At 42.0% G+C, this 24,304-nt stretch overlaps 1 protein-coding gene across 1 annotated transcript in view; it reads left to right on the top strand.

Annotated features, from left to right (window-relative positions):
- Window positions 1-23,897, top strand: part of HAUS2 (HAUS augmin like complex subunit 2) — a 40,462-nt gene extending 16,565 nt beyond the window's left edge. The window contains exons 3-6 of the mRNA XM_069208753.1: window positions 10,829-10,898; window positions 16,422-16,554; window positions 20,143-20,251; window positions 23,087-23,897. Coding sequence (XP_069064854.1) covers window positions 10,829-10,898; window positions 16,422-16,554; window positions 20,143-20,251; window positions 23,087-23,272 — 498 coding nt within the window. The 3' untranslated portion in view covers window positions 23,273-23,897. The remainder of the gene's footprint in view (window positions 1-10,828; window positions 10,899-16,421; window positions 16,555-20,142; window positions 20,252-23,086) is intronic.
- Window positions 23,898-24,304: the final 407 nt, after the last annotated feature.

Below are 24,304 nucleotides of genomic sequence, written 5' to 3'. Positions count from 1 at the left end.
AGGGGGTAACCTCTGCAGGGAAAAAAAGACTGTGATCAAGCCTGGAAAGTCCTAGAGTTTGGGTGACATCCAGAGGAAGAAAAGGCAACATTTTAAGGTTAGAAAGTGACAAAATTGAGCAAGAAAAATAATTCCTGTATCTTGAAGAGATAATTGCCAATCTGCAATCTGATATGCATTTGAAAAGATGTATCTCAACTGTGGCTTGTTGGATCCTGCCCCAAAAGCTGGTGAAAACTGGCAACCCCGAACAGTATAAAATGTTCAGACACTATAATCCATCCATGCCCTGAAGATGGTGTGAGTGGGACTCGCTGTTACTTCGCTGGTTATCAACGAGGATAAGAAGTATTGGTAGTGGAAATGCTTGATACTGGTACTGAATGGATTATATTGTCTGAACATGAGGAACTGAATTCTTAGCCCTGAAGAAGTCCTTTCTTATAGGATGAAACGCGTTGGCTGTGCTGTTAATATGGGCTGTGTTCAAAAAGAATAAAAAGAAAATAAGATCTATATGGACTTATTTTAAGAAATTGGACTTTCGACTGTAGCTTTTTGTGGTGCATCATCTTTTGTATGTGTCTAATATGTGAGGTTCTAAGCCGTGCACAACGGTGCTGGAAGCCGGGGACCCCGGCTTAAACATTGTCGATGAGTTGAAACGCAAAAGAACACACAAAAACGTACAGAAACAAGCATTCATCAAACACATACACAAATGCTAACACATTTTATTTAATTTGCAAACGAATATAAATAACATACAAAATGTAATTTTAATAGGAAGGTTAGAGCTTTTCTAATTTCATTTGCCACTTTATATACACTTTATTAATCTGTTAATATTATTTAATTTTCTAAGCAGCCGTGGACCGCTGCGGAGGCTTTGCAGACCCCCAGGGGTCCCCGGACCCCAGGTTGGGGGACCGCTGCTGTGACCTATAGTTAGCTCTGCAAACTATAACTGGTGAATTTGTGTGTTTCTTTTTTTTTTTAAGTAGTTTAAAATGTTAATGTTGTCACTTGCACATTCACCTAAGTATAGAGTCACTTTAACCTTTGTGTTTTTTTTCTTTTCTTTTTTTTCAGTGAAAAAAAGTATTTATGATAAATTGGGTTGTTGGTTGACTGGGGTGTGAACCCTGGTCAAGCAACAGCCACAATCCCTCGTGAATCATAAAAGTCACTAATTTAACCTGCTCTTAACGCTTGGTAGCTTTGCACAAAAAGCAGTCCGGCTAAACTTAGAGGCAATGTGTTAAGTATTTATGCAGTACAAAAACAGCAACACAATGAAAATACGAAACACAATAAAAATCCTGAACCAAATTAGTAAAATAGACAAAATGTTAGTACATTATTTGACACAAAAACCAAGAAAATCCCATTAGTAGAAACAGAGGTCTGACTTTTTTGAAGTTTAAAGTTCAAAATAGCAAGTCCTCAGTTTTGGAAATTGGCCACCTGGTCACCTTTAGCACCACAACCAAGGGTCCAGGAATGGATGGAGGCCTCTTGGGAGTTCAGTACTTACTCAGGCTGAGTCCAGGTGCAGGTTTAAGATGCTGGGAGTATGTTATGTCCCTGTGGCGCAGAACATCAGACCAGCTAAACTAGCCCTTGGAGTCACTTCTGAAGTCGTGGGTGCAGGTGGTGATACAGGGGTGTACAGCAGGGCCGGCCTCTGAAAGGTCCAAGCAGGTTCGAGGCAGCAGGCAGTGCTCGGAGTCCTTCTGCAGGTACAGTCATAAACTGAAGAGTGGGTCTGAGAACCCTATTTTTATACCCTGGACACTTGCTGCTAGACATTGGAACACATTTTCAGAAGGGTTCTCTGAAGTTCCAGGAGTTTCTTGCCTGCCCTGCCCTGTCTTCTAGCTGGCTGCACTGACAATAAAAGGTTGTTAAGCCTATTGTGTGGTGGCAGAGCACAGCCTATTCAGTTGCAAGTGGGGCTGTGCTTAGCTCCGCCCACTCCCCCCAATCAAGTCAGTTAAAGGCCCATTCAGGCTCTGCTAATCCCCCTCTTGTATGACTGTCTGGGGTGAATTTGCAAAGTCTCAACTGTCAGTTACTCCCAGCCATGTGACCTAAGGCAGGCTGCATTCACAGACGGCTAAGGGCATAAAAATGCCAACTTTCTAAAAGTGGCATTTTCAAACTTGTAATGATAAATCTGACTTTACCATTAAAGAGGGTTTATCATTACAAGTTCATAGATACCAAACATGATATATCTACCGGCTCCAAAAGTATTTTTTTTGGTAAGGAATCCCCAATGTTACCCTGTGAGAGGGGTAGGCCTCTCAGTAGTGAGAAAACAAATTTGAGAGGTTTTTCTCTACTAGGACATGTAAAACTAAAGTGTACATGTCCTACCTTTTAATTACACAGCAATATGGGCTATCTAGGGCCTACCTTAGAGGTGACTTATATGTAATAAAAGGGGGGTTTAAGGCTTGGCAAGGGGTTTTAAATGCCAAGTTGACATGGCAGTGGGATACTGCCTTCAGGCTTCAATGGCAGGTCTGGTACATGTTTTAAGGTGCTACTTAATTGAGTGGCACTAGTAGCATTTCATTTACAGGCTCTGGATATTTGGTATACCTCTCCACAAGCAACTTTCATGTAAAATAAATATGCCAATTGGGTGTATGGGAATCAAATCATTTTTTTAGGGAGAGAGCACAAGTACTTATCACTGGTTAGCAGTGGTAAAGTACACAGAGGCCTAACACAAACAAGCAAAAATCCAGCAAAAAGTAGGCGGAGGAGTGCAAAACGTTTGGTGGTGGCCCTGTAGAAAGAGCCATTTCCAACAATATATATTCACTTAAAATACCAAACGTTAGTTAGGTTCAGAATTTAGTCGCTCCAAAACAGAGAAATTCAGCAGTTATTAGTTATTTCACGTAACTACAATTCGCAGCCCAAGATAGCTATAACTTGCGTCCTAGGCATGCACTGCTAATTACCCAAAATATTACAGCACTCATGACAACGTCAATAAAAATATCACTGAAACATTAGAAGTCAAGTTATTGAATGAAAAACTCCATGGCAGCGGCAAGAGTTCTAGTTACCTTAGGTTGCGAGTTTTATAGTTACTTGTAATAACTCTAAGTGCTGAATTTTTCTGGTTTTGTGCAAGTAAATTCTGAACCTAACTGTAACGTCCTGTCTGTGGGAGCAATACTTTCTTCTGTTTCCCTGCCCGCATCTCAGCTGTTTGACAGCTCTCACTTTCTGGATCTGGATTGTTTGCTTTGGCTTGACAGGAGCTATCAAAGCTCCTGCCAAGTCACAGCAAATAGCTGTCCCCGAATGGGCACCCTGGGACATAGCAGGAGCTGGCCCTTAGGGGTGGTGGTCCCCAGGGCCATTATTGGCTCCTCTAGGGGGGCTGTGCGGTCACCCTCCAACCTTTGAATTGGCCCTGTGTATGTGGTGATGCCAGAGTGGGGGTTCGCAACGGACCCTTATCTTATTTTATTACAGCTGAGGGAGGTGACATTCTCCGACGCTGTGGGGCGGGGAGGGGGTCGGACACTGGACAGCCCACTGCATGCAACAGAATGTTAGCCCTGGGGAGGTTGCGATCCCCGGGGCCCGTGGTGGCCCACTGGACCACCCCTTCTAAATGTTAAACATTTTGCCACAAGGAGTTGAAGATGGTTCCTGGGGCTGCAGGGGTGTCATGCAGTCCCTGAGGCACGGGGGAGGCCCACAGGACCTCCCCTATTGCAGTTGAGTAATTTTGCCCAGGTAGGTGGTTGTCCCAGGGGCATAAATAAGCCTAGGGGGGGGTGCCCATGCGCCCTACTCCTTTAGTTTTTTGCATGCCCCCGGGACCTGGCCCACCTGGGGGCTTCATTAAAACAAGCGTGGGAGATCGAGCTTTGTTTTTTTGTTTTTGTTTTTGTTTTTTTTAGACTCTGCTGAAGCACAGTCCTAAGATGGCTGTCAACACTTCCTGGTTTAAGTTTTGGGAGCCAATCACAGCTCTGCAGATCTCTGCACGAGCTCTTTTTATCTGTGACATCGTTGGGGAGGATCCAAGGCCCTAGATATACAAATTTGAATTTCCTTTAATTTCTCTTAAACTACTGAACGGATTTACACCAAATACCAAAAAGTGTAATCTGAATGCTACCTTTCTGCCAAATTTGGTGTAATTCCGTCCAGTGGTTCAGGCTGTAGTCGTGTTTAAAACTCCTATGGGAATTAACAAGGGAAAGCAAGTTCCCCCCCCAACTGCCTTGAACTCGGGAGACTACAGGTGGCTTGGCTTTGAATATTCTGGAAGCCTACTTCCACGTCCCTGTTTTGAAGTTCCACAGATGCTACCTGTAGTTTCAGGTAAGCCATGAGCACTTTCAGGTCGCACAAGTGAGTTAAAAGTGCTGTCTGTTCCGCTGCCCTATACCACCTTCTTTCCAGACAAGCTGGTGCTTAGGACAAAAGTGCTATTTCTTCCAGAGGTCATCGTGGCCTTCCACGTAGGGCAGTCTATTACTCTGCCATCTTACTTAGCCCCACCTTCTCTATCGAAAGAGGCAGAAAGTCGTTCTCACCTTGACCCCAAGAGATCCCTGAGCTTCTATATTGATTACACCAAAGAACATAGGGTGGTCAATCAGCTCTTTCTGGGTGTCTCAGGAGTGAAAAAAGTGAAAGCTGTACAGAAGAGCATCATTTCTAAATGGAAGGTGTAAAGTACTGATCCACTCGTAAATGATATAATAAGATGAAGTCTTTATTATCTTCCAGCACAGTACTCCCTCATCCAAGTCCACTCCAGCAACGATCTTCAGCCCCCACCACTCTACATTCCACCTAGAATACCTAACCATGAAAGTTCTATCATACTAACATTCCTGTACATCTAAATATTACATCCTTTTATCATATAACATATTTTCCCCCTTTAAACTAAAACATAAAACAATGTAACTACAAACTATTTACAAGGTTTCTCAGGTAAATTAAACTGATACATTATCTGACAAAATCATTCAGTTTAGCTGGTAAACATCTTGCTCGTGCTTACGTTTTCACCCGTGATGCTATAGAATCATTCTTTCCTACTATGTTACCATCACTACTTGGTGTATGCACAATTTCATCCTCGCACAAAGGGTTGTTCTCTAATCTGGTCTCATTTTGAATTATATTACCACCAAAACTTCCAAAGGACGACGAAACCATCTCATTACATTCAGTACCTATTTTCATCACCGAACTCACACTCTCTTCATTCGGAGACAGCTGACACCCAGCCTTGCACTTTACCAATCTCCTTACATTCCACAATTTACCATCTGGTGTTACCACACTCTTGTTCTATACCTTGATTACTTTCATGGCTGTACGAAACGTAGCTGAACCCTTGCTCACAAAACCTGGCTTATACATTCTAACCCAATCTCCTACCACAATTGTGGGTTCTCACATTCCATTTAGTATTGTATACTTCCTTACATTTTGCTTGTTTCCTCTTTACAGTTTCCTTAACATCCTCATTACACATTTTCTCCCAGTTTTCCTTTGTTTTTTTCTTAAATCACCACGGACACAATTTAGATACCAGATGCCTTCCCTTTAATAACTTGAAAGGACTAACTCCTTTAGTGCTTTGAGGAGTAATGTGGTAATGCCATAACCTTTCTCTCGATTTTTCCTTCCACTGACCTCCAAGCCCACGTGTCCACACAATGCTTTCTTTAAGCATCTGGTTAAATCTCTCAACCTGCCCATTACCTTGTGGTTCATACAGTGGAGTGGTAATATGTTTATCATTACCATATCTTAGAAAACTCTGCATTTCCTTAGCCATCAATTGTACCCCATTGTCAAATATCAGTATTTCAGGATACCCTTCTCTGGCAAATACTTCCTTGACAAATTCAATAATTGTGCTAGACATGGCTTGTGAGACCAACTTCACTTCAGACCATTTAGAATGGTCTACCAGAACCAGAGCATACAGAGTTTCGGCAGGCAGCGAATAATATGGGCCTAAAATATCAAACCCTTATTTCTGCCAAGGCAAATCTGGCCATGGTACAGGCATAAGAGGAGCTGGTACCGACTGCAACATTTTCTCTGCATTAACACACACCCCACATTCTCTCACCACTCTGTCTGCCATTATGTCCAGACCTGGCTACCAAAAACGGGTACGTATTAATCTTTTCATGGAAGACATACCAGGATGATCTTCATGTGCCAGTTTTAAAATGGTCTCCTGCATTCCTTTAAGTGGAATACACTTTCCTTTTTTAAAGACAAGCTCATTTTCAACCTCCAATTCATCTCTCACTTTGTGAAATGATGCTATTTCTGCTGAAATACATTTTTTATCTGGCCAACCACACCATATATATATATATATATATATATATATATATATATATATATATATATATATATATATATATATATATATATTTTTACCTCCTGCAAATCCTCAGCATCACACTTCATCATTCCACCTCTTCTATACTGTTAAATTCATATACTCTGACACAACAGATACATCTGTTCCCAATTCCTTACATTGTACATCCATCCTTCTGCTCCCACTTGAGGAAGGCGTGATGAACAACCTGCCACAGCATTACTTTTTCCAGGAACATACTCAACTCAGAAGCAATATTCCTGCATTCTAGATAGTAATCTAGAAATGCGAGAAGTAGCATTCCGTCCCCCACCAGGAGAAAGGACTCCTGCTAATGGCTTATGATCAGTTTGAAGAACTGCTTGATTTCCCCCCCACCCCCCAATGTAATTCCAGAAATGCTCAACAGCCGAAATACAGGATAACAGTTCTTTTTCTATAACAGCATACTTCCTTTCAGCATCTGTTAAGGTACGTGAAGCAAAAGTAACATTCCACGTCTCTTTACCACACCACTGAGATAACACAGCACCTATGCCATACATGCTAGCATCAATCGTTACTATGCACTGTTCTACCTCACAAAAAGGCTTAATAGTAGGCGATTTCTTGATCCTCTCAAAAGCGCATTCCTGTTTTTCTGTCCATATATACTCAACCCCTTTACGGGTAAGCTCTCTGTGGTTCTATTTTTGTAGCAAAAAATACAATAAATTTGATAAAGTATTTGCATAGACCAGCAAATGATGACAATTTTTCCCTATTGTCAGGGGGAGGAGCCTTAACAATTGCTTCAACTAATGACTGTTTTGGTATAACTCCTTCTCCAGACACAGTATGTCGCAAGTACTCCACTGACTTAGAGAACAATTGACACTTTTTTTCTTTTAAGGTCAAACCACTCTTTTTTAACACTTCACACAGATTTCTAAAGTGTTCTCTGTGTTCTTGTACATTTTTTGAAAAAAATGAATACATCATCTTGGAAGCATTTCACATATTTATCCATGTCCTTAAATAGTTGAAACATTGCTCTTTGAAAAACTGATGCCGCAGAAGCTAAACCAAAAGGCATCCTTTTAAATTGGTATAACCCTTGCAGTGTATTAAATGCTGTGAAATGTCTAGAGTCCTCTGTTAACTCAATTTCGTGGTGTGCTGATCTCCAATCCAATGTGGAAAAAATCTTAGCACCTTCCAACATGCTAATTATCTCATTTATGTTGGGTAAGGGATGACAATTCACAATAATATTGGCATTCACAGCCCTCAGGTCCACACAAAGCCTCAAAGATTTATCAGCCTTCTGTGCCAAAACTATTGGAGATACCCACTCAGATGATTCAATCTCCTCTATAACGTCTTCATTAATCATGTCCAATAGAATACATTTCAATTCTTCTCCTTCACTAATAGGCTCATTCCTGAGTTTCTGCACTATTGGTTTGGCATTGCTCTTAACCTTAATCTTATGGCTGTACCCCTTCAGTTTTCCCAACTTATTAGTGAAAACATCAGGGAATCTAGATACAAACCATTCCTTTTTCTCACAACCTTCTATCACAAGCACCGGTTCACAACTCCTAGGGTTCAATATAATTCCCAATTTACCTTGGTCTCTCCATCCCAGAACATTGACACCTTTCCTTGCATCATATAGCTTTATACTAGCAGATCTACCCTTAAAAACGATTTCAGTCTCAACATACCCAATAACTCCAATCTCTGTCCCATCAAAACTTTCAGCTATAATGTCAAATGCCCTTAAATCAGTCACTTTCCAAACACCACCCAACTCTCTTGCAAAATAATCTCCTGTAATAATCGTCCAAAGTGACCCAGAATCGGCCATAAGCTCCAATTCTATCCCCATCACTTGTACTTTACACTTGGGTTGACTTATGACTGTACAATCATCTGTGCCACACCTATTTTTTTTATGACAAACCATGCCTTTTTCATCTTCCATTCCCAAACTATCCTTATGCCAAGATCCATTCTCTCCACCATTGCTCATGCATGCTACTTTTCCTTTAGTGCTACCGCTACCTCTCTTTATATCTTTACACACTCTGGCAAAATGTCCAATCCTGCCACATTTTTTGCATTCTTTCCCAACAGCAGGACATAAAGGAGAAGTAGCAATATGGTTCAGATTGCCGCAACAATAGCATGATCATTTTTCAGTCCTGTCATGTCTATCCCACTTTCTACTAAATGTGTTGTTCCTGGTATCAGACCTGTTACTAGAAACACTGCTCCCTAAAGCACCTACCACTTCTGAATCCCCAGTTCTTAGTTTGTCCGATTCTTGAACAGATTTTGTCAATTTTTCTGACTGCTCCAACGCCTTTGCAGTTGTTATAACTTCTTGCAATATAGGATCGCCCATCACCCACAGTTGCTCCTGAATTCTTTTGCTTTTTTACATGTACTGTAATTTGATCACAAATCATTTTATCTGTCATTGTTCCAAAATTACAATGCATAGATAATGCTCGTAATGCCGTGAGAGATTCATCAAATGTTTCCTCTGACTGTTGTGCTCTAGTATAAAACCTGAACCTGTTTAAAGCTATGTTTGCTGTAGGTTTAACTCTATTTTCCAGCCTTAACAGTGCCTCCTTGAATAAGTCCATCTCTCCTTCTTGTTGCCCTTGAATAACCACTTGAGGTATAGTTCTGAAAATCATTTGTCCCTCTGAGCCAAGATAATGCAATAACATAGTCTTCTTCCTCTCTTGTGACATATCATCGTCATCAATTGCTTTCATATAGGTTAGAAATTCCTCTTTCCACCTAAGCCAAGGTATAGGCGGATCACCCTTATTTTGAAAGAATTTAGTGGGTGGTTAAAACTGCATACTTATGGGAGCAACCTGAAACAAAGTATATGAAGCAATAAAACTTATGAACACGCTACCAAAATTATAGACACAAAACCCACCAAACTCCATATGTTGATATGCAATTATCGCTCCAAGTGTGCAAATCACTGAAGTACAGATTTTGAAAATAATAAACAGTCAAATGTTTTAAGTTTCTGTTTAATTCCACCACCAATAAAGTCTCTCTTCACTTTCCACAACACTGTAACAAGGACAAACCAGAAGTGGCCAGAATAGTTACCGAACCACTTCCGGGTATATTTAGTATTTCAAAGATGGAGAGCTCGACTGAAAGGTGAGTCAGGCAATATGCTTTTTTTCCTCTCCGTGTTAAATTTGGAATTCACACCGCGATTAGCCCTCCTTTGCGCGTGCTTGTGTGAATGAACAACACGTGCGGTCCTCCTTCCGTACACGTCCAGCCGCTGAAGTCAAAATAGCCAGTTCTTTCCTGCGAGTGTGACTGAATGCACACCACACCGCGTGATGGCATTTTTCTAAGTAAACTTGCGATGGGACAGCTGCTTTTCAGTGAGTGTGTCAGCATCTTTCAAAAGTTAACTTGATGGCGTTACACGATGCACACAGCTAACACCAACTATAAATCGCCTTGTACCCAGTATTGAACACCTAGCTGACGATACTCGTTTCTTGACAGCGTATCAATATATATGTATTCAAAACTCCAATGAACATTTAAACTCTCCCTCAAATATGATAATTTAAAGTATTACTAGACGCACCGCCAAAATCCAATTACCCTTCCTTGTCGGTTTTAATGAATGCCGGTTTTAATGAATGCCGGTAACAGATGGGTTCCTTGGAGGCTACACCGCTCCTGTGCTGCAGAAAACCGAGAGTAACGAGTGTTCCTTCAGCTCATTGCCACTTGTAAGGAACTGATCTACTCCTAAATTATATAATAAGATGAAGTCTTTATTATCTTCCAGCACAGTACTCCCTCATCCAAGTCCACTCCAGCAATGATCTTCAACCCCCACCACTTTACCTTCCACCTAGAATACCTAACCATGACAGTTCTAGCATATTGACATTCCTGTACTTCTAAATATTACATCCTTTTAGCATATAACAGAAGGTCTACTCACTTAAAAGCACTGTCTGTTCCGCTGCCCTATACCACCACCTTTGCTGACCTTTACTTGGATGAGCTATGGCACATTCAAGAACATTTAACAAATGCCAACAACGTAAAGTAAAAATAAGTTCCTAGATTTAAGAGGCTCTGACAGACCTAGAGCAAAAAAGTGCGAACTGCAATTTGGGACCTCAGTATTCTGGATAGCACCACACCCTAAGGATGTTATCAGGAGTGGAGAATCAACTCTGAACAGACTTATATGACCTAAACCCGTTTCTCATTGCAGTAAAAATTAAAATACCCACTTCTGTCTGTATTGCAACTTTATGAGATGGGAGCACTTGAGCGGTGGCCTTACATGTAGAAATTGTATTTGGGATTTCTGTAGGAAGAATAATAAACCTGCTAATGGAAAATATTGCCTTTTTATTGTAGAAAAGCCTCGAAATCGAGCTCCTCAGGCTGGAGCAGGAAACCGTGGACATCGCTCATCCTTTCTACCTCAGTAAGTAACATTCAGTAAAATGGTAATAATAGACGGATTGTCCAAACTAAACTGAGAGGAATGTGTACTGTGGGAACGTTTTTGTACTGTTGGGTGGCATTTGTATAATCCTCTTGGAAAAATCACAAATTCAGTATTGAATGTAAGATGGATCTGTAGAGCGCTGCACATTACCCCTGAGGGTATCCAGGCACTGAATATACATTTTGTAAGAGAGAGCAGGCTTGGCTCTTCATGGAAGCCTAGTACGCATCATGACAAGGTCGCCTTAGGTCTTAGTGGTGCGTCTTCGGCACATGCTGGAAGTATAATGTGCCGATGTCAGGTGTTACTGCAAGGCCCAGGGGAGGCTGGGGAACCTGATGATGAAGGAAGCACTTGAGAACCACGCTTTACACGTAGTGTCAGCAAATGTGATCCCCATCACTAGCTGGCAGGATGTGTTTTAATTGAACATGACTGACAGAACTTTATCTGTGTCCTGAAACTGACATTTGCCCTGTGGGTTGACCCCGGAAGTAAGAGAGGGTGGGCGAGGAAAAAGAAAGATGCAAGATTCCAGAGGAAGCAGGGACAGGGATGTGATAAATGGAGGAGGTTGACATAGGGAGAAAGGATTGATCGATGCAGTGGAGAAAGAAGGGGGGCCTCGGCTGATTAGGAGCTAGAGCAGTGGGAGGCAGGTGTGAGTCAATGGCAGAAGTTAAGTAAAAGGATGGACTAAAGTAAACTGGGAGAAGTGTTAGCAACAAGTGCAGGGTGCCCATCTGTCATTTCACAGTTTATGTATTCTGGGAACTGAAGTCTTGGGTTGCTTTCACTGAGTACATTGGAATAAACCAGAATACGAATTATTAACATGGAAAAATTCAGGGCTGGAAATGTGGTTTGCTGACACAGAGCAGTGTGGCATGTGAACAGTTACATCTGTTTTTTAAACCCCGTTCTGCACAGTGAAGGTAAAATGGAAAATATCTCATTTATCAACGTCAGGGACACAGAAGACAAACAACTGAAACCAGACATTAATCATTAAAATGAGAGCCTATCTTATCTTTATTTGTTTTAAATTATGACCCATTATCACTTGAAATAGCTGCATTCAGCAAACAAGCAAGTACATAATATACAATGTAGGCTTTTAGTTGGGCCTCGTGCATAGTTACACAGTGAATCTGTGCAGAAGCCTGAAGTTGGGGGGTCACAGTGAAGTCCTGCACTAAAACTGTTATAGGTTTGGTGATTTATTTATTACGAGCATCTGCCTGCGGCGTAGTTAGGATACCCATGTAACCACAGGATGTTTGTAAAATGTCTTCCAGCAACAAGTAATGTTAAGGCAAATGTCTTGCCTCTTATCAAGCGTGCCAGTGGAGAGTTGTGGGAATGGTCTTTTTCACCTCAAAAACAAGGTGATAAAGCTAAATCTTGAAGGATATGTAGAGGCTGTAACAACAAGAGGAGAGTAAAGGATTGGTTTTGGTGGTCCAGTATCGACATGAGTTTTGAAGAGTGGTTAGGGAATGTGTAGCTTACATAGATTGGAATAGATTACAGATGGCACTTTAAGTTATTGCAAGAGTCATATGTAACAGAATGTGTGATAGGGCCACTGAAAACACCATTCTTAATCCCTACCAATACGGATTTAAGGAGTGGCTGGGTACTGTGGAGCAGCACCTTAACCTCGAGTCTGAGCATAGGCAAATACACCAAGGCCACGTGCTGCCCACTGTACCTGGCATTATGGACCTGTCAACAGGGTTTGACTGTGTTAATCGGTCCAAGTTATGGTGGTCCCTTCTCGAGCTGGGGTTAGATGAGACACTTGCTAGTTTTCTGTCCGCTGTCCATGAGACTGCCCACGAGCTTCAAATTTGGCACCTGTTAGGAAACGTTCAGATCCGTTTCCCATCTCATGGGGTGTGTGGCAGGGGTGTATTTTCACCCCACTTTTGTTTATATCAGATCTCATTAAACTGAGCCCTAGCCTTTTCAGGGCAAGCACATCTGTGCCAGTGCTAGAGGATACCCCATTGCCTGCATTGTTATGCCGACAATGTGGTTTTGATGGCCCACACGCCAAAGGGCTTGCATCTACTTGCTATCTTTGCACAGTTTGTGGCTGATCTTGACTTGGATACCAACTAATCTAAATCCTATACAATGGCCTGTGGCCCCCAAAGGACTGTTTCCTCTTTAGCTGTTGATAAGAATTGGTTAGAAAGGAAATACAAAATTCGTATTTTGGGATTATTTTTGGCTTCTCAGGTGCGATTCCCTAATAACCTAATTTGTAGCATGAAGCTTTCTAGATCGGTGGAGGCCCCTCTAAACATACCAAGGCCACCTGGTGGCAAATCAGTCACACCCACTCCTGAGATGTATAAGGTCCAGTGCATTGGCACTGCTACATATATGGTGCAAGGGTCTAAGCTTTTGCCAACTGTACATCTATTCAGAATGAGGAGAATCACTTTTGCAGGCAACTCCTTTCTGTACCCCCTTTGTCATCTCACTATATATCTCAAGGTACTATGGTCCACTATATTGTGGAACGTATCCAGTTGGGCCTGATTGCCCTGTGGCTCTCGATTTAGCAGACTCTAAAGTGAGTCTGACCCAGTTGGTTATTGAAGACCCTCTGTGTGACAAGGGCCTTATAATACCTTGACTCGTTATGTGCACAAAACCCTTGTAGAGTTTGAACAATCAATACTTGTTTCATAGTCCCACATTTGCTAGTGCAGAAGGTAAGATAAAGGTTAATCAAAGAAAATTTCCTTATTCTTCGCCTTTCTCAGGAAGCTGTAGCGTATGGAAAATCATCAGTATTAGCATGTGTGTGTTTGAAAGGCAGCCCTGGGTTAGCATCTTATTTTTCTTTACCCCTAGGATATTGGGAAAAGTCATTGCTGTATCGAATCCAGGACTGGGTCAATTGTTCATATGCTTTGCTTTCCTCTGGGGTTAGTTGCCACCCTGCGACTGCAAATCTTTCCAGACATTATTGCGCATTCTTTTTTCTGTAAATGTTATTAAAATTATAGTAGGAAAGTTTTATTTTCCTTACTGAGGGAGTTTAAATTCCACCAGTGCAGAGTAGGACTAAGGTTCTTGTAATTTCTAGGAGATTGGGCCATCCGCTTTAGTGTGAGGTTCTTTCTGACATTCTGCTTATGCTTGAGAAGGGTGAATGTTTTGATAACCTTTGATAGTAGGACATGTCCTTACTACATACTAATATCACTGTCGCATTTGAGGAATTATTTGTATGTGTTTTTTAAATCTCTATGTTGAAATTTTGTGAAATTCGCTCAGTCATTTTAATTTATGACTTCATATACCTATTCGAATGTAAGTTATAGTTTAAATTTTTAAACTTTTATAGATGTCTCTGACGTTTGAGTTTGATTCATTGATTGATACAGAAGCCACATTGTTTCAAGAAGCATGTTGAGATCTACCGGGGGAATAACTTAAGTTTGACACAATTGGTCCTATTCTGCTTGGCATGTTTTATAGAGTTGATTGACGTCCTCAGTAAACGGCCAGAGGTATGACTGCTGAATCAACTTAAAACCATGTGTTATAAATTTCATTATCGTAACTTTTCCATGCGGTTCCAATTGAGGTACGAGGGCATTCAGCTTCCTTCAGAATAATTTGAGATTTTGCACTGAACAATAGTGTTGAACATAAATTTGCACTTGGCTGGATAAAGGTGTGTGAGGTCACGTTTGGGGGGGGGGGGGAGGGGGGAAGGTTGGTAAGTGAAGAGCAGTGGTGAAACAGAAATAGTGCAGTATGTGCCAAGAATTTAATGAATCACTGTTAGGAAAAGTGGCGTAGTGAAAAAAGTGCCTGCAAGCTTTTGGCAGCCCCCGAAAATGATTTGGGTTGCAGTTTTGTGAAGTTCGTATAGGCCAGGTATGAAGGAGGAGACAGGCAGTGAACTGGACTCAGAGATCGATAGTTCTGTAGGGTCTTATTTGGAGTGTGGCAGACCGGGTACCCTTCCACAACTGTGGTGGAGTGCCACGTCTGACTATCTTGCTACCTGCCTGCTATAATTAGTCAGGTGAACCATCATGACTCCACTGGCAGAACCTCTGCCAGCAGAAACCTTTGACCAACAGCCGAACTGACATTGGGCCATTTTTCAAAGTACTTCAGACCACCTGCCGGATTTATGACAGACTTTTTTTTCCTGTTCAGGATCACCCGGGTAAACATTGCAGTCTTCAACAGGAAAGGAAAAGAAATACCCACCCCTACACGTTGGGGAAAAAACATGCAGAATGTAGAGGAACCATGTTTTGGAAGAAGAAAAACCATTGCTAAACGGCTCTCACCAAACATTGTGCCTTCAACAAATTTGCTATAATGGTGGCTCTGCATAAGGCACATAGAGCTCTTTGCCGACCAGCGGGAGATCTCTAAATATGATACAGTATTCCCCAGGGGCATAGTAGCAAAACCCTCTGCTGCCCTGGTGGACCAACAGATTGTCACCCAAACTGTACATAACGGAGGAGAGCGTGGGAGGAGCAAGTTGCTTGTCTGAAACTTCTCATATATTGGAGAACAACAGCAGGACGAGGGGAGCAATAAAAGGATTCTTAGTAGGTGGGAAGAGAGAAAGAAACAGAAGAATGGGTACAGAAAGTGTGAGGGAAGTGAAGTGGGGAAGTCTTTTACAGAACAGAAGCTGGTGGGGAGGGTGTGGTTGTGGTAGGGTTTCTGCTGGAGAGGAGCAACAAAGGGTTTGAGGTGCCCGGTAAACACAAGAGTTTGTTTCTTGTAATTTCTGCTTTGTAATGAGGGGTTGTTGTATAGACATGAAAGTGTTGTGGACCTAAGGAGTGGTCAGAAAGGTTGACAGTTGCATTCTTTTGGAGTTTCTAGAGTTCATTTGTACACAGACTCATGTGCACCTCGGTATCTACAATAAAAGATTTCTCTCTAACCTTGATTAGAACTCTTTATTCACTGCTCCCTTAAACGGATATCGCACCCCAGTTAGTGATGATCTTCCTGGTATCTCATGTTCCATGGTCTGTACATGGAGCATGCATTCCGCCTCATTCCCTTACCCATCCTACTCTTATATAATCCTTGTTGCTATAGGTTGGTTATAAAAGTACTTTAATTCCATGATTGTCAGTTTAGTTAATTATCACATATGGAAAGAGTAAATATTTGATTTACAAAAATCCTTAATGGAAGGAACACGAAAGCAAAAAATTATTTTAAAGCAAAACATTCTTTTAACAAGATGCAGGAATGTGATTTACACACATCAAGCCATGATTGTCTGCTTGCTTTCCCCCTACTGTGGGCCTCTTAAGGTACCCGTAGTGTAAATTGGGATGACGTCCTTCAACACGCTGAAACCAGAGAAATAGTTATAGATCCTCAATTGTTTGGGAAATATTGGGTGCTCAGATGGGATGTTGAGTCGAAGTTCACAATATGGACTGTACTATGTTGATGAATATCTTCTTTGTCAACAAACTTCAGGGCGGAAGTGTGAAGCTCTGCAAGCAATGAACACTCACCTGGATGCAGTACTTAAGGAAAAGAGATCGCTGAGACAGAGGCTGGCAAAACCCCAGTGCCAGGAGAACCTGCCTATTGAGGCCACCTGCCACAGGTAATCACCTGGTGGAGTTAAATGTCAAATGCGTACAAAGGTTAAAGCCACATTTCATTTTTTTTTATTCGCACCCAATGCAAACATTGAAAGGCGTAACAAAGAGAAAACAAGCGATCCCAAACCGTCCTCGGAAATACCGACACCATTAATTCTGGAGTTTATGAAAGACCTCAAGAATTCCCTAATTTCACTGAATTTTACCTCCCCCTGACCTCAAACCCAGTGAGGCCTGTGTACACCTGGCTATATTGTATACATTATGAGCTTTGTGCAAACTGTAAATAAGATGCTTGACTGATGTAGTTTTCCCTACATGAACACAGACAACTTTACCAGTTTTTTTATTTTGTACAAACCTAAGTTGCCAATACGTGCCAAAGTAAATGACATGTATAGACCAGATCGATCTAATGCGCTGCTACATCCAGGTTTAGGAAACCACTAAACAGATACCACATTAACTGAATACACAGAAGAACTAGGCGTAGTAGGCTGAAACCATCTACTCTCGGCGGCAACAGCAAACTAATAATGATTTCAGGAGTCTACTGGGCTTCTTGAATTAGCTCCAGGGTTCATAAACGTTATGTCAAAGAATCAAGTTAAGGGTTATGGGGAAGTTCAGGAGCAGAACAGCAAAAGTGAAGCCATTTGTTCTTGCATTGATGCTAAATTTAACTCTGCCAGAATGGGGCTGTAAAGGTCATCATCAACTGTTTGGGAGTGATATTTTAACTTTAGTAAAGAGAGCTGGCATATCAACTCAGCATCAGTGTTCACCCCCAAAGTGCTCAGACCTTTTCACAGATGACCCGTAGTGGGAGAGCTGCTCTGCAGTACCACAGCAGGTTTGAACAGGATGTTGGGCACCACAGGTCAACTGGACGCATTCCCAAGAGGTACTTCCAATTGTGTCCGCGCCAGGGATTGCCTCCTGAATGGGCAACAACAGGCTCTGTACCAGGTCCCAGTTTTCCTTTGCAACATCTCTTGTTCTGTCACAAAGTTGAAGTTGACTACTGTACTAAAACAAGTTTAGACAACATCATTTTCCTCCAAGCTAACTGGACAGTGTAATGCACAGAAAGGATAGGAAGTCATTGGTCGGAAATTCCACGAAAGTAAGAGTGTGAGAACGCGTCACAGAAAAAATGCTGCGCCATGCATATTGCTTAAAGTATTCTAGAGAAGAGGGATGTAGTTTTTAGCCAACTGGAAATGGAAGTTGAACCACATGGAAAACTGTATCACACAATAAACACTCAATCTGTCCCGTTCTATATCACTCAACATCTTTACTATTTTGAGTTCTTGATATGTGACAAACCTATGGATGGATATAAGATGACTTTACCTCTTCTTGACATCACCATAAAATTGTTGAACTGCTCTTCATCATGCTGCATTACCCTTGTATAGGCAAATTATTTTGTTATGTATGCTGGCTATAAATTTAATTGTGTAATTTTCTACCCTTGTCTTTTCTTCTGTAAAATGAAGACAATCTTTAGAACAAAAAAAAACTAGGTGGTTTGTCCTTGTAAGAAATTGAATTATTTAAAGTGAGTGACTAGCCACCTCAAAAAATAATCATAGCCCTTGTCAGGGTGAATCCTCAAAACTCATTAAGTTAACCTGAGTCAAGCCTCCTCGTGGCTGTGGCATAAAGGAAACTCAAGGCAATGCCTAACATATTTATGCAGTACCAAAATAGCAATAGTCCATATGCAAAACAATAAAAATCTCAAACTGAATTAGAAAAATAGAGTACAATTTATTAAACAAAATGATTCCAAAATGACACAATTCAATAAGGGGATCTGGAGATACACATTTTAATGGTTTTATAGCAGTAGCACCAAAAAGCACAAAGTGCCAATGATAGGTAATGGTCGCGGTCAACCGGTACCTAGGCGTAATGTGAAGTTGACCATGATGGAGCCTAGGTCAGATGCACCAAATAGGTTTGTACTTGACAAAGATCTAACCTTCTGACTTGGGGCCTGATTTAGATGTTGGTTGATGAGTTACTCCATCACAACAGTGACGGATATCCAGTCCGCCGAAATAATATAAATCCCACAGCATAGAATGAAATTTATGTTTTGGTGGACTGGATAGCTGTCACTGTTATGGCGGAGTAACTTGTCCGTCAAGATCTAAATCAGGCCTTTAGTATTTTATGTTGCAATCTACCACAGGAATGCTCAGGGGATGTATTTAGACACTCGCAGGGTGTCAGGCAGAAGCCAGCAGCAGGGTCCAGGCCGGATCCAGGTATCACTGGTCAGCTAGGTACTTCCAGAAAAAGGCCTCTTTCGGATTGTTGCCTCCCACAGGAGGAGGACAACCTGACCCTTGGAGTCCACTTCTTTGTCCTGGGTGTCAGAGGCTTTAGGACTCCTCCTGTCAGACAACAGCTGCAGTCTTCTTATGACTTTCCACAGGTCTAGAAAGTGTTTTGAAGTGGGTGCCTGAAGGTGCCACATTTATGCCTGGTGGGGTGACTACTGAGCGCACCCTAACCAGTTGGTAAAAGTTACCTGGGAAACCTACCCGCTTTCCAGTAGTTCTATTTTGCCTTATTGCAGACAGACCCAAAAAGCCATTTGTCAGGATACTTTCAAAATGATCAAAGTCTTTGGCCACATTCTGCTTAGGCCCTGAGGGCTGGGGTGTGTCATGGCAGTGTATTATGGTCATTCTACTGCCCTCCATATCTAACCCTAAAATACAGTTTAAGGCAGCAGTGAGGATTTTACCAGTGAAAGTGGTTTATTTTGAAACCTCAGTATGCAGGTATACACTAAAACAGTTGAGCTACACAGGGTAGGCCTGAAAACGTTTGCACTGCCACTATAGAGGATGCCACAATAGGTGGGGCAGTCAAGAAGTGGCATTTGTTTCTGGTCTTTGGGGGGGTGGGGGGGAGAACTAAGTTGTTGACAATCCGTATTAAGCCAATTAAACAGTGGTTAAAGAGGGAGCACATAAACTTTACTGCTGGTCATCAGCTGTAAAGTGCACAAAGTTCTAAGGCCACCCAAAATAAGTGGTCCTGCAAAAGGTGAAATATCCGGGTGTCCGTACAGAAAAGGCAGGTTTCCTGCAGTTCTTATGCAACCTAAAATTCCCTATCAAATCTCTACCTCCTCTATATGAGATTCTACGTTCGCCGTTTCATTTTTTCTTACCAACATGTAACCTACTAATTCTAGTTGTATCAAAAGTGATTTAACCCTTACAAGTTCTGGCACCATACACTCATCGGCATATTAGCTCTCGTCATTTGCAACAGCTGCATGCCTCCGCACAGGAAAGTGAGTGGGTGAACTGTTTCCACGCAGTCATTGTGAAATCCTCAAGTAACTTTCAGTAGTTTTGGTAGTAGAAATAATAGAAATTGTATTCCTGCTGACAATGATTGGTGAAGAGAATTCATGGAGTTTGTGCTCATGAAACATTCAATTCCCCCTTCTTTATATGCGATTCTTCACTTGCCATTTCATTTTGTGTTGCCAACATACGTAACCTGTACTCATTTTTGTTATTTAAAATTGTTTTTTTAATTTATTTTTTTATCAGGGATGTTGTAGAGCTATTAAAGCTAGGAATCACATTTGTGGAAAAACTTGAAGTGTACCTGCAGACTGTGCGCGCAATTCCTGATGTAGACGAGCATATGAAAAAGATGGTAAGCACTAACCATGATGCAGTGTAAAGGTTTAAGGAATAAACAGGGCGCCATTCCATTTCACTGATTGTCAGGATGAGGGCTGGGGAGAGTGTATCCTTGGCACAACATAACAAGAAGCTCATAGAGTGGCCTGGTGGGTCTGAGGTGCCTGTAATATTAAGACATACTGCCCCACGCATGGTGCGAGTCATGGCATATTAGGTTTTTCCTCATGTCCTCCACTAACCCATTGGTAGAAAAGTTGTACGAATTCCCATATGGGACAACAGATTTACCGCAAAGGAGTCCAGCTTTGAGCGACTGGCACGGCCACCTGCACCTAGCTCTACAATCGGGCAGTTCTGTAGTCATATGCAAACTTAAGCTCTGCTGTCCTTTCCCATCCCTGCATCTCCAGAGTCATGACCACTGTGAACGACTTTACAAATCGATCATGAACTCCCAACCTGAAGCCTCAGCTCTGTTCACAGAGGACTTTTGATCACCTGTGTGACCATATATAAAAGGTATGGTGGCCGAACCTTGTAAGGACAGTTCAGTTTGGAATTCCCTACTTTTATATCAGAAGCTGGAAAACCACTAAGTCAAGTTCTGGTATCACTTAGACTCACTTTTATGGTATTTGATTAATTAATTCCTCATCAGTCTTTATCATCAGCTGGGTTGAAAATCCAAGGTAGTCAAATGGCTAAGACCTGCATGGATTACCTAAGGCTCTGTCCGAGACCACGTTTGGGAAAAGTGGGTGAATCTACATGGCGAACGGGGATTACTGGGCCTCTACTGTGTGGGTTGAGGCTGGGGTCCGCCCTACTATGGCTCTGCAAACTGGGCAAGTACAATTCTTTCAGCACTTGACTTTGGTAGCAATAGTGACTAGTCACAAGCTTCTCAGGGACATAATGTGAAGGTGCTCCAGCTCATTACTCAACGAACACAAATCACTAAAATAAAGGATTGTCTAAGCCAGTGCTTGACTTATGAGAACAAAAGTACTTTAATATATTGTATCCAGAGACATATACATGATGCATCTTGGTGTACTGGTGTTGGAGTACATTGGTGCCTCTCCCGGCTGCAGCCCCGAGCCCCCACTCCCCTTTTGACCCAGATGAATATAATACAATGTTTGTCCAGAATCATCTGGGTTGCACTCTTACGATAGCGCACATTCTATTAGTCTTTGTTACTGAGTCTCACCTCGCTTGTGTGAAAGTCCACAGATCAGATTGTTGTCTCAGCAACACCCTGTTTCCCTGCATCTGGGCCACTTTCCTGCTTCTTGGTTTGAGAGTGAGATGGCCGCCCTTTTTGGGTCTCCTCGTCGGTTGTTTCAGGTTATCGAAGGCCGCTCAGGCGGGTGCTGGGTATTTGCTGGTCTGTCATTGTGCAGTGCAGCTCTGCTCATGCTGTGCATTTCTGGATCGTTGTGGCTACTTGCAGGCCTGTTTCTTGGTAGTAGTAAAGCATCATGTAGACCTCACCGGGAGGGGGGGTGACCGTGGGTCAGGTCACACCGTAGTCTTTGGTCTGTAGCTGCGGATGCAGCAGCTCAAGTCATGCTGCAGTTCCTTACTTTAGGGCACGGTGCATCTTCACTATGCCTGATGCAAATAGCAGAGGAGAATCTGGACCCCTTTCAGAACCACGGCTTACAGATTGCACTTCATACTCCTCCACTCCTCTCCAGCCCAACCTACCCTGCTGTAGAATCTGAGATGGCCCCTTGAAGCACAAGTTTACACTAGTGGGCCTGTGGTTATCCACTGTAAGGACATAGATAAAAAGGTCTTGTCACTGTTAAGGATTGCGAGAACCTGGTAGGCTGCAGCTCCCACTCTGAGCTACGCCCACAACAGGAACTGTAGTCCATTGTCTGCACAATGAGGGCACACTTTGTGCCCCCATACAGGTCACATGAAAGATCCAGTATCACTCATGTCAATGGACAGTGTGCACACTCTGGATCAGTGTGAAGCTGGGCCAAAATCAAAAACTAGGATACCAGATACTTGGAGCCAGGCACTCATGAAAAGGGAACACAACCGCAGGGATAATTCCCTTCCTAACAACATACACCCCATCCGTGTGACTATTTAGTGATTTGCTCATTCACTAACCCGCAGAAACACGCACAAGCTCTCCAATTGGTGACAAATAACTCTTTTATATTAAAACAAGATCCGACATCGTGGCTTTATCAATGCTTGTTATATATTCTGTGCAATCCCCCCCTGCTTTGCAGAAAAAATGAAAATTCTTGAGAAAACAGAATCAAACAACGCCTTTGTTTCCAAACCACCACCTTGAAATCGGCGCTTTGCAGCAGTTTGCTTGTAGCCTTGTTGGGTTTGTAAATTTAATCTGCTGCTCAGAGTTCCTAAAACACAATTGGTTCATCTTCGGCTTAGAAAGGAAAGTAACCTGGTAAATAGGGATATTCGTGTTGTTGTTGAAGGGGAGAGCTGAGGTGGTAATGATGGCTCTTCTCCAGGTAAAGATAAGTGCAGATAAATGTAACAAAACTTTCCGAGCCAATGTGGGGGTGGCAGAGACACAAGGAATAGGCTGTTTAATATTTAAAACGTTAGTAGGTGACATGTTTATATTTGTACAGGCTTCGGTTTACAAAATCCTTTTGTTACTGTATTCTTATTTTTAGGCAATATAATTTATTATTACATATTTCACATATAACCATTCACTCCAACTGTGTCTTTGGTACTTGTTAAAGAACGTCCATCCATTCTGGAGATGACCACCACTAAAAAAGAAATGATCTACCTACGAGCTCTGTGCCTGAGGTTTATTCCCTTTTTGTTCTTTTCACAGGACAACTCCCTAGTGCGAATGGAAACTATGGAGACGGAAATGGAAGAGCTGGCTGAGCAGATAATAAAATGGAGAGACTGCCAGAGTAAAATACACAACGCAATGTTTAAAGTCGACCTGGAGTCCTTTTGCAACCCTACAGACATGAGTTCTGCATACTTGACATCTGATGTCTCTGTCCAGTAACTGAGGTGCACTTGGGTCACCCGGACACCTCCCATGAATCCTTTGGTGATTCTGAAGTCCTGTCTGAGGCCCTGGCCTGATTCTCACGGAGAAAGGAAGACCGCCTAGGGAAGGCTAGCGGACCTTTGTGTTTGTTTGCAGACTGGGGAGACCCCCGATGGCTAGCTTCAGTGCGCACACACACACAGTGTCATCTAAAGCCATCAGTGGTAGCCTTCTACCCCTGTACAGTTGTCTCTTCTGCTTTGGTCTTTACCTTGGTTGCAGAGTCTGCCCTGCCCCATTATTTCATATGATCCATAGCAGATACAAGATCAGCATATGATAATGCATAATATCGTAAGAAATTAGACTTATCTTTGTTCAGGGTAGGTTTTTCTGCTCCTTTTCCTTGAGGTATTTGTTCTGACACTAGTTCTCCTGTTTCATACACTCGTTGTGTACACTGTGCAATATTAATAATGCGATTGCCTGCAGCCTTCAAATCATTCTGCTGTGTAAAACATCAGACTCTATGTTCCATGTTACTTGTAACAATTGAATTCCCTAATATTAGGCAACTGTGTGTTCTTTGTATATAGTCAGATTGGTTTATAATTAAACTATTTTTTCATGTTTTGCTCTCCTTTCTTTTGTTTTTTTTTCCCACTTTGGAAAGGACTGCATAAACACAATACAACGTTCTTGGGAATCCATCCATTTGTTGTTACTTTTGGAATAAATGTTTGCCGCGTATAATTAGAATTGAAAACTGCACTCTCAACAGTTCCCTTCTGTATAGTAATTTCCGCCATTTGTAGTGTGTGGAGATTGTCATTTATTGGGTCTATTTGTACATCTCCTCAGGAAGCTCATAGATCTTCAGTGAGACCAGTACCTTCTCACACAGCATCAGCTGTTGGAATTGTCGCTGTGGTCGTGTGTTCTAGGGTTTAATTGCATCGAGGGACTCTGATTAAGTCATTCAAACCTGTTTATCAACTGAGACCCTCTAATGGGAAAGTGACTGGGGCAGTTGGAAGTCCCTTTTTG

This window comes from Pleurodeles waltl, chromosome 9 (assembly GCF_031143425.1).
Source record: "Pleurodeles waltl isolate 20211129_DDA chromosome 9, aPleWal1.hap1.20221129, whole genome shotgun sequence".
Taxonomy (NCBI): Eukaryota; Metazoa; Chordata; class Amphibia; order Caudata; family Salamandridae; genus Pleurodeles; species Pleurodeles waltl.
The sequence above is the reverse complement of the archived record's forward strand: the minus strand, read 5'-3'. Positions and strand labels throughout refer to the sequence as shown.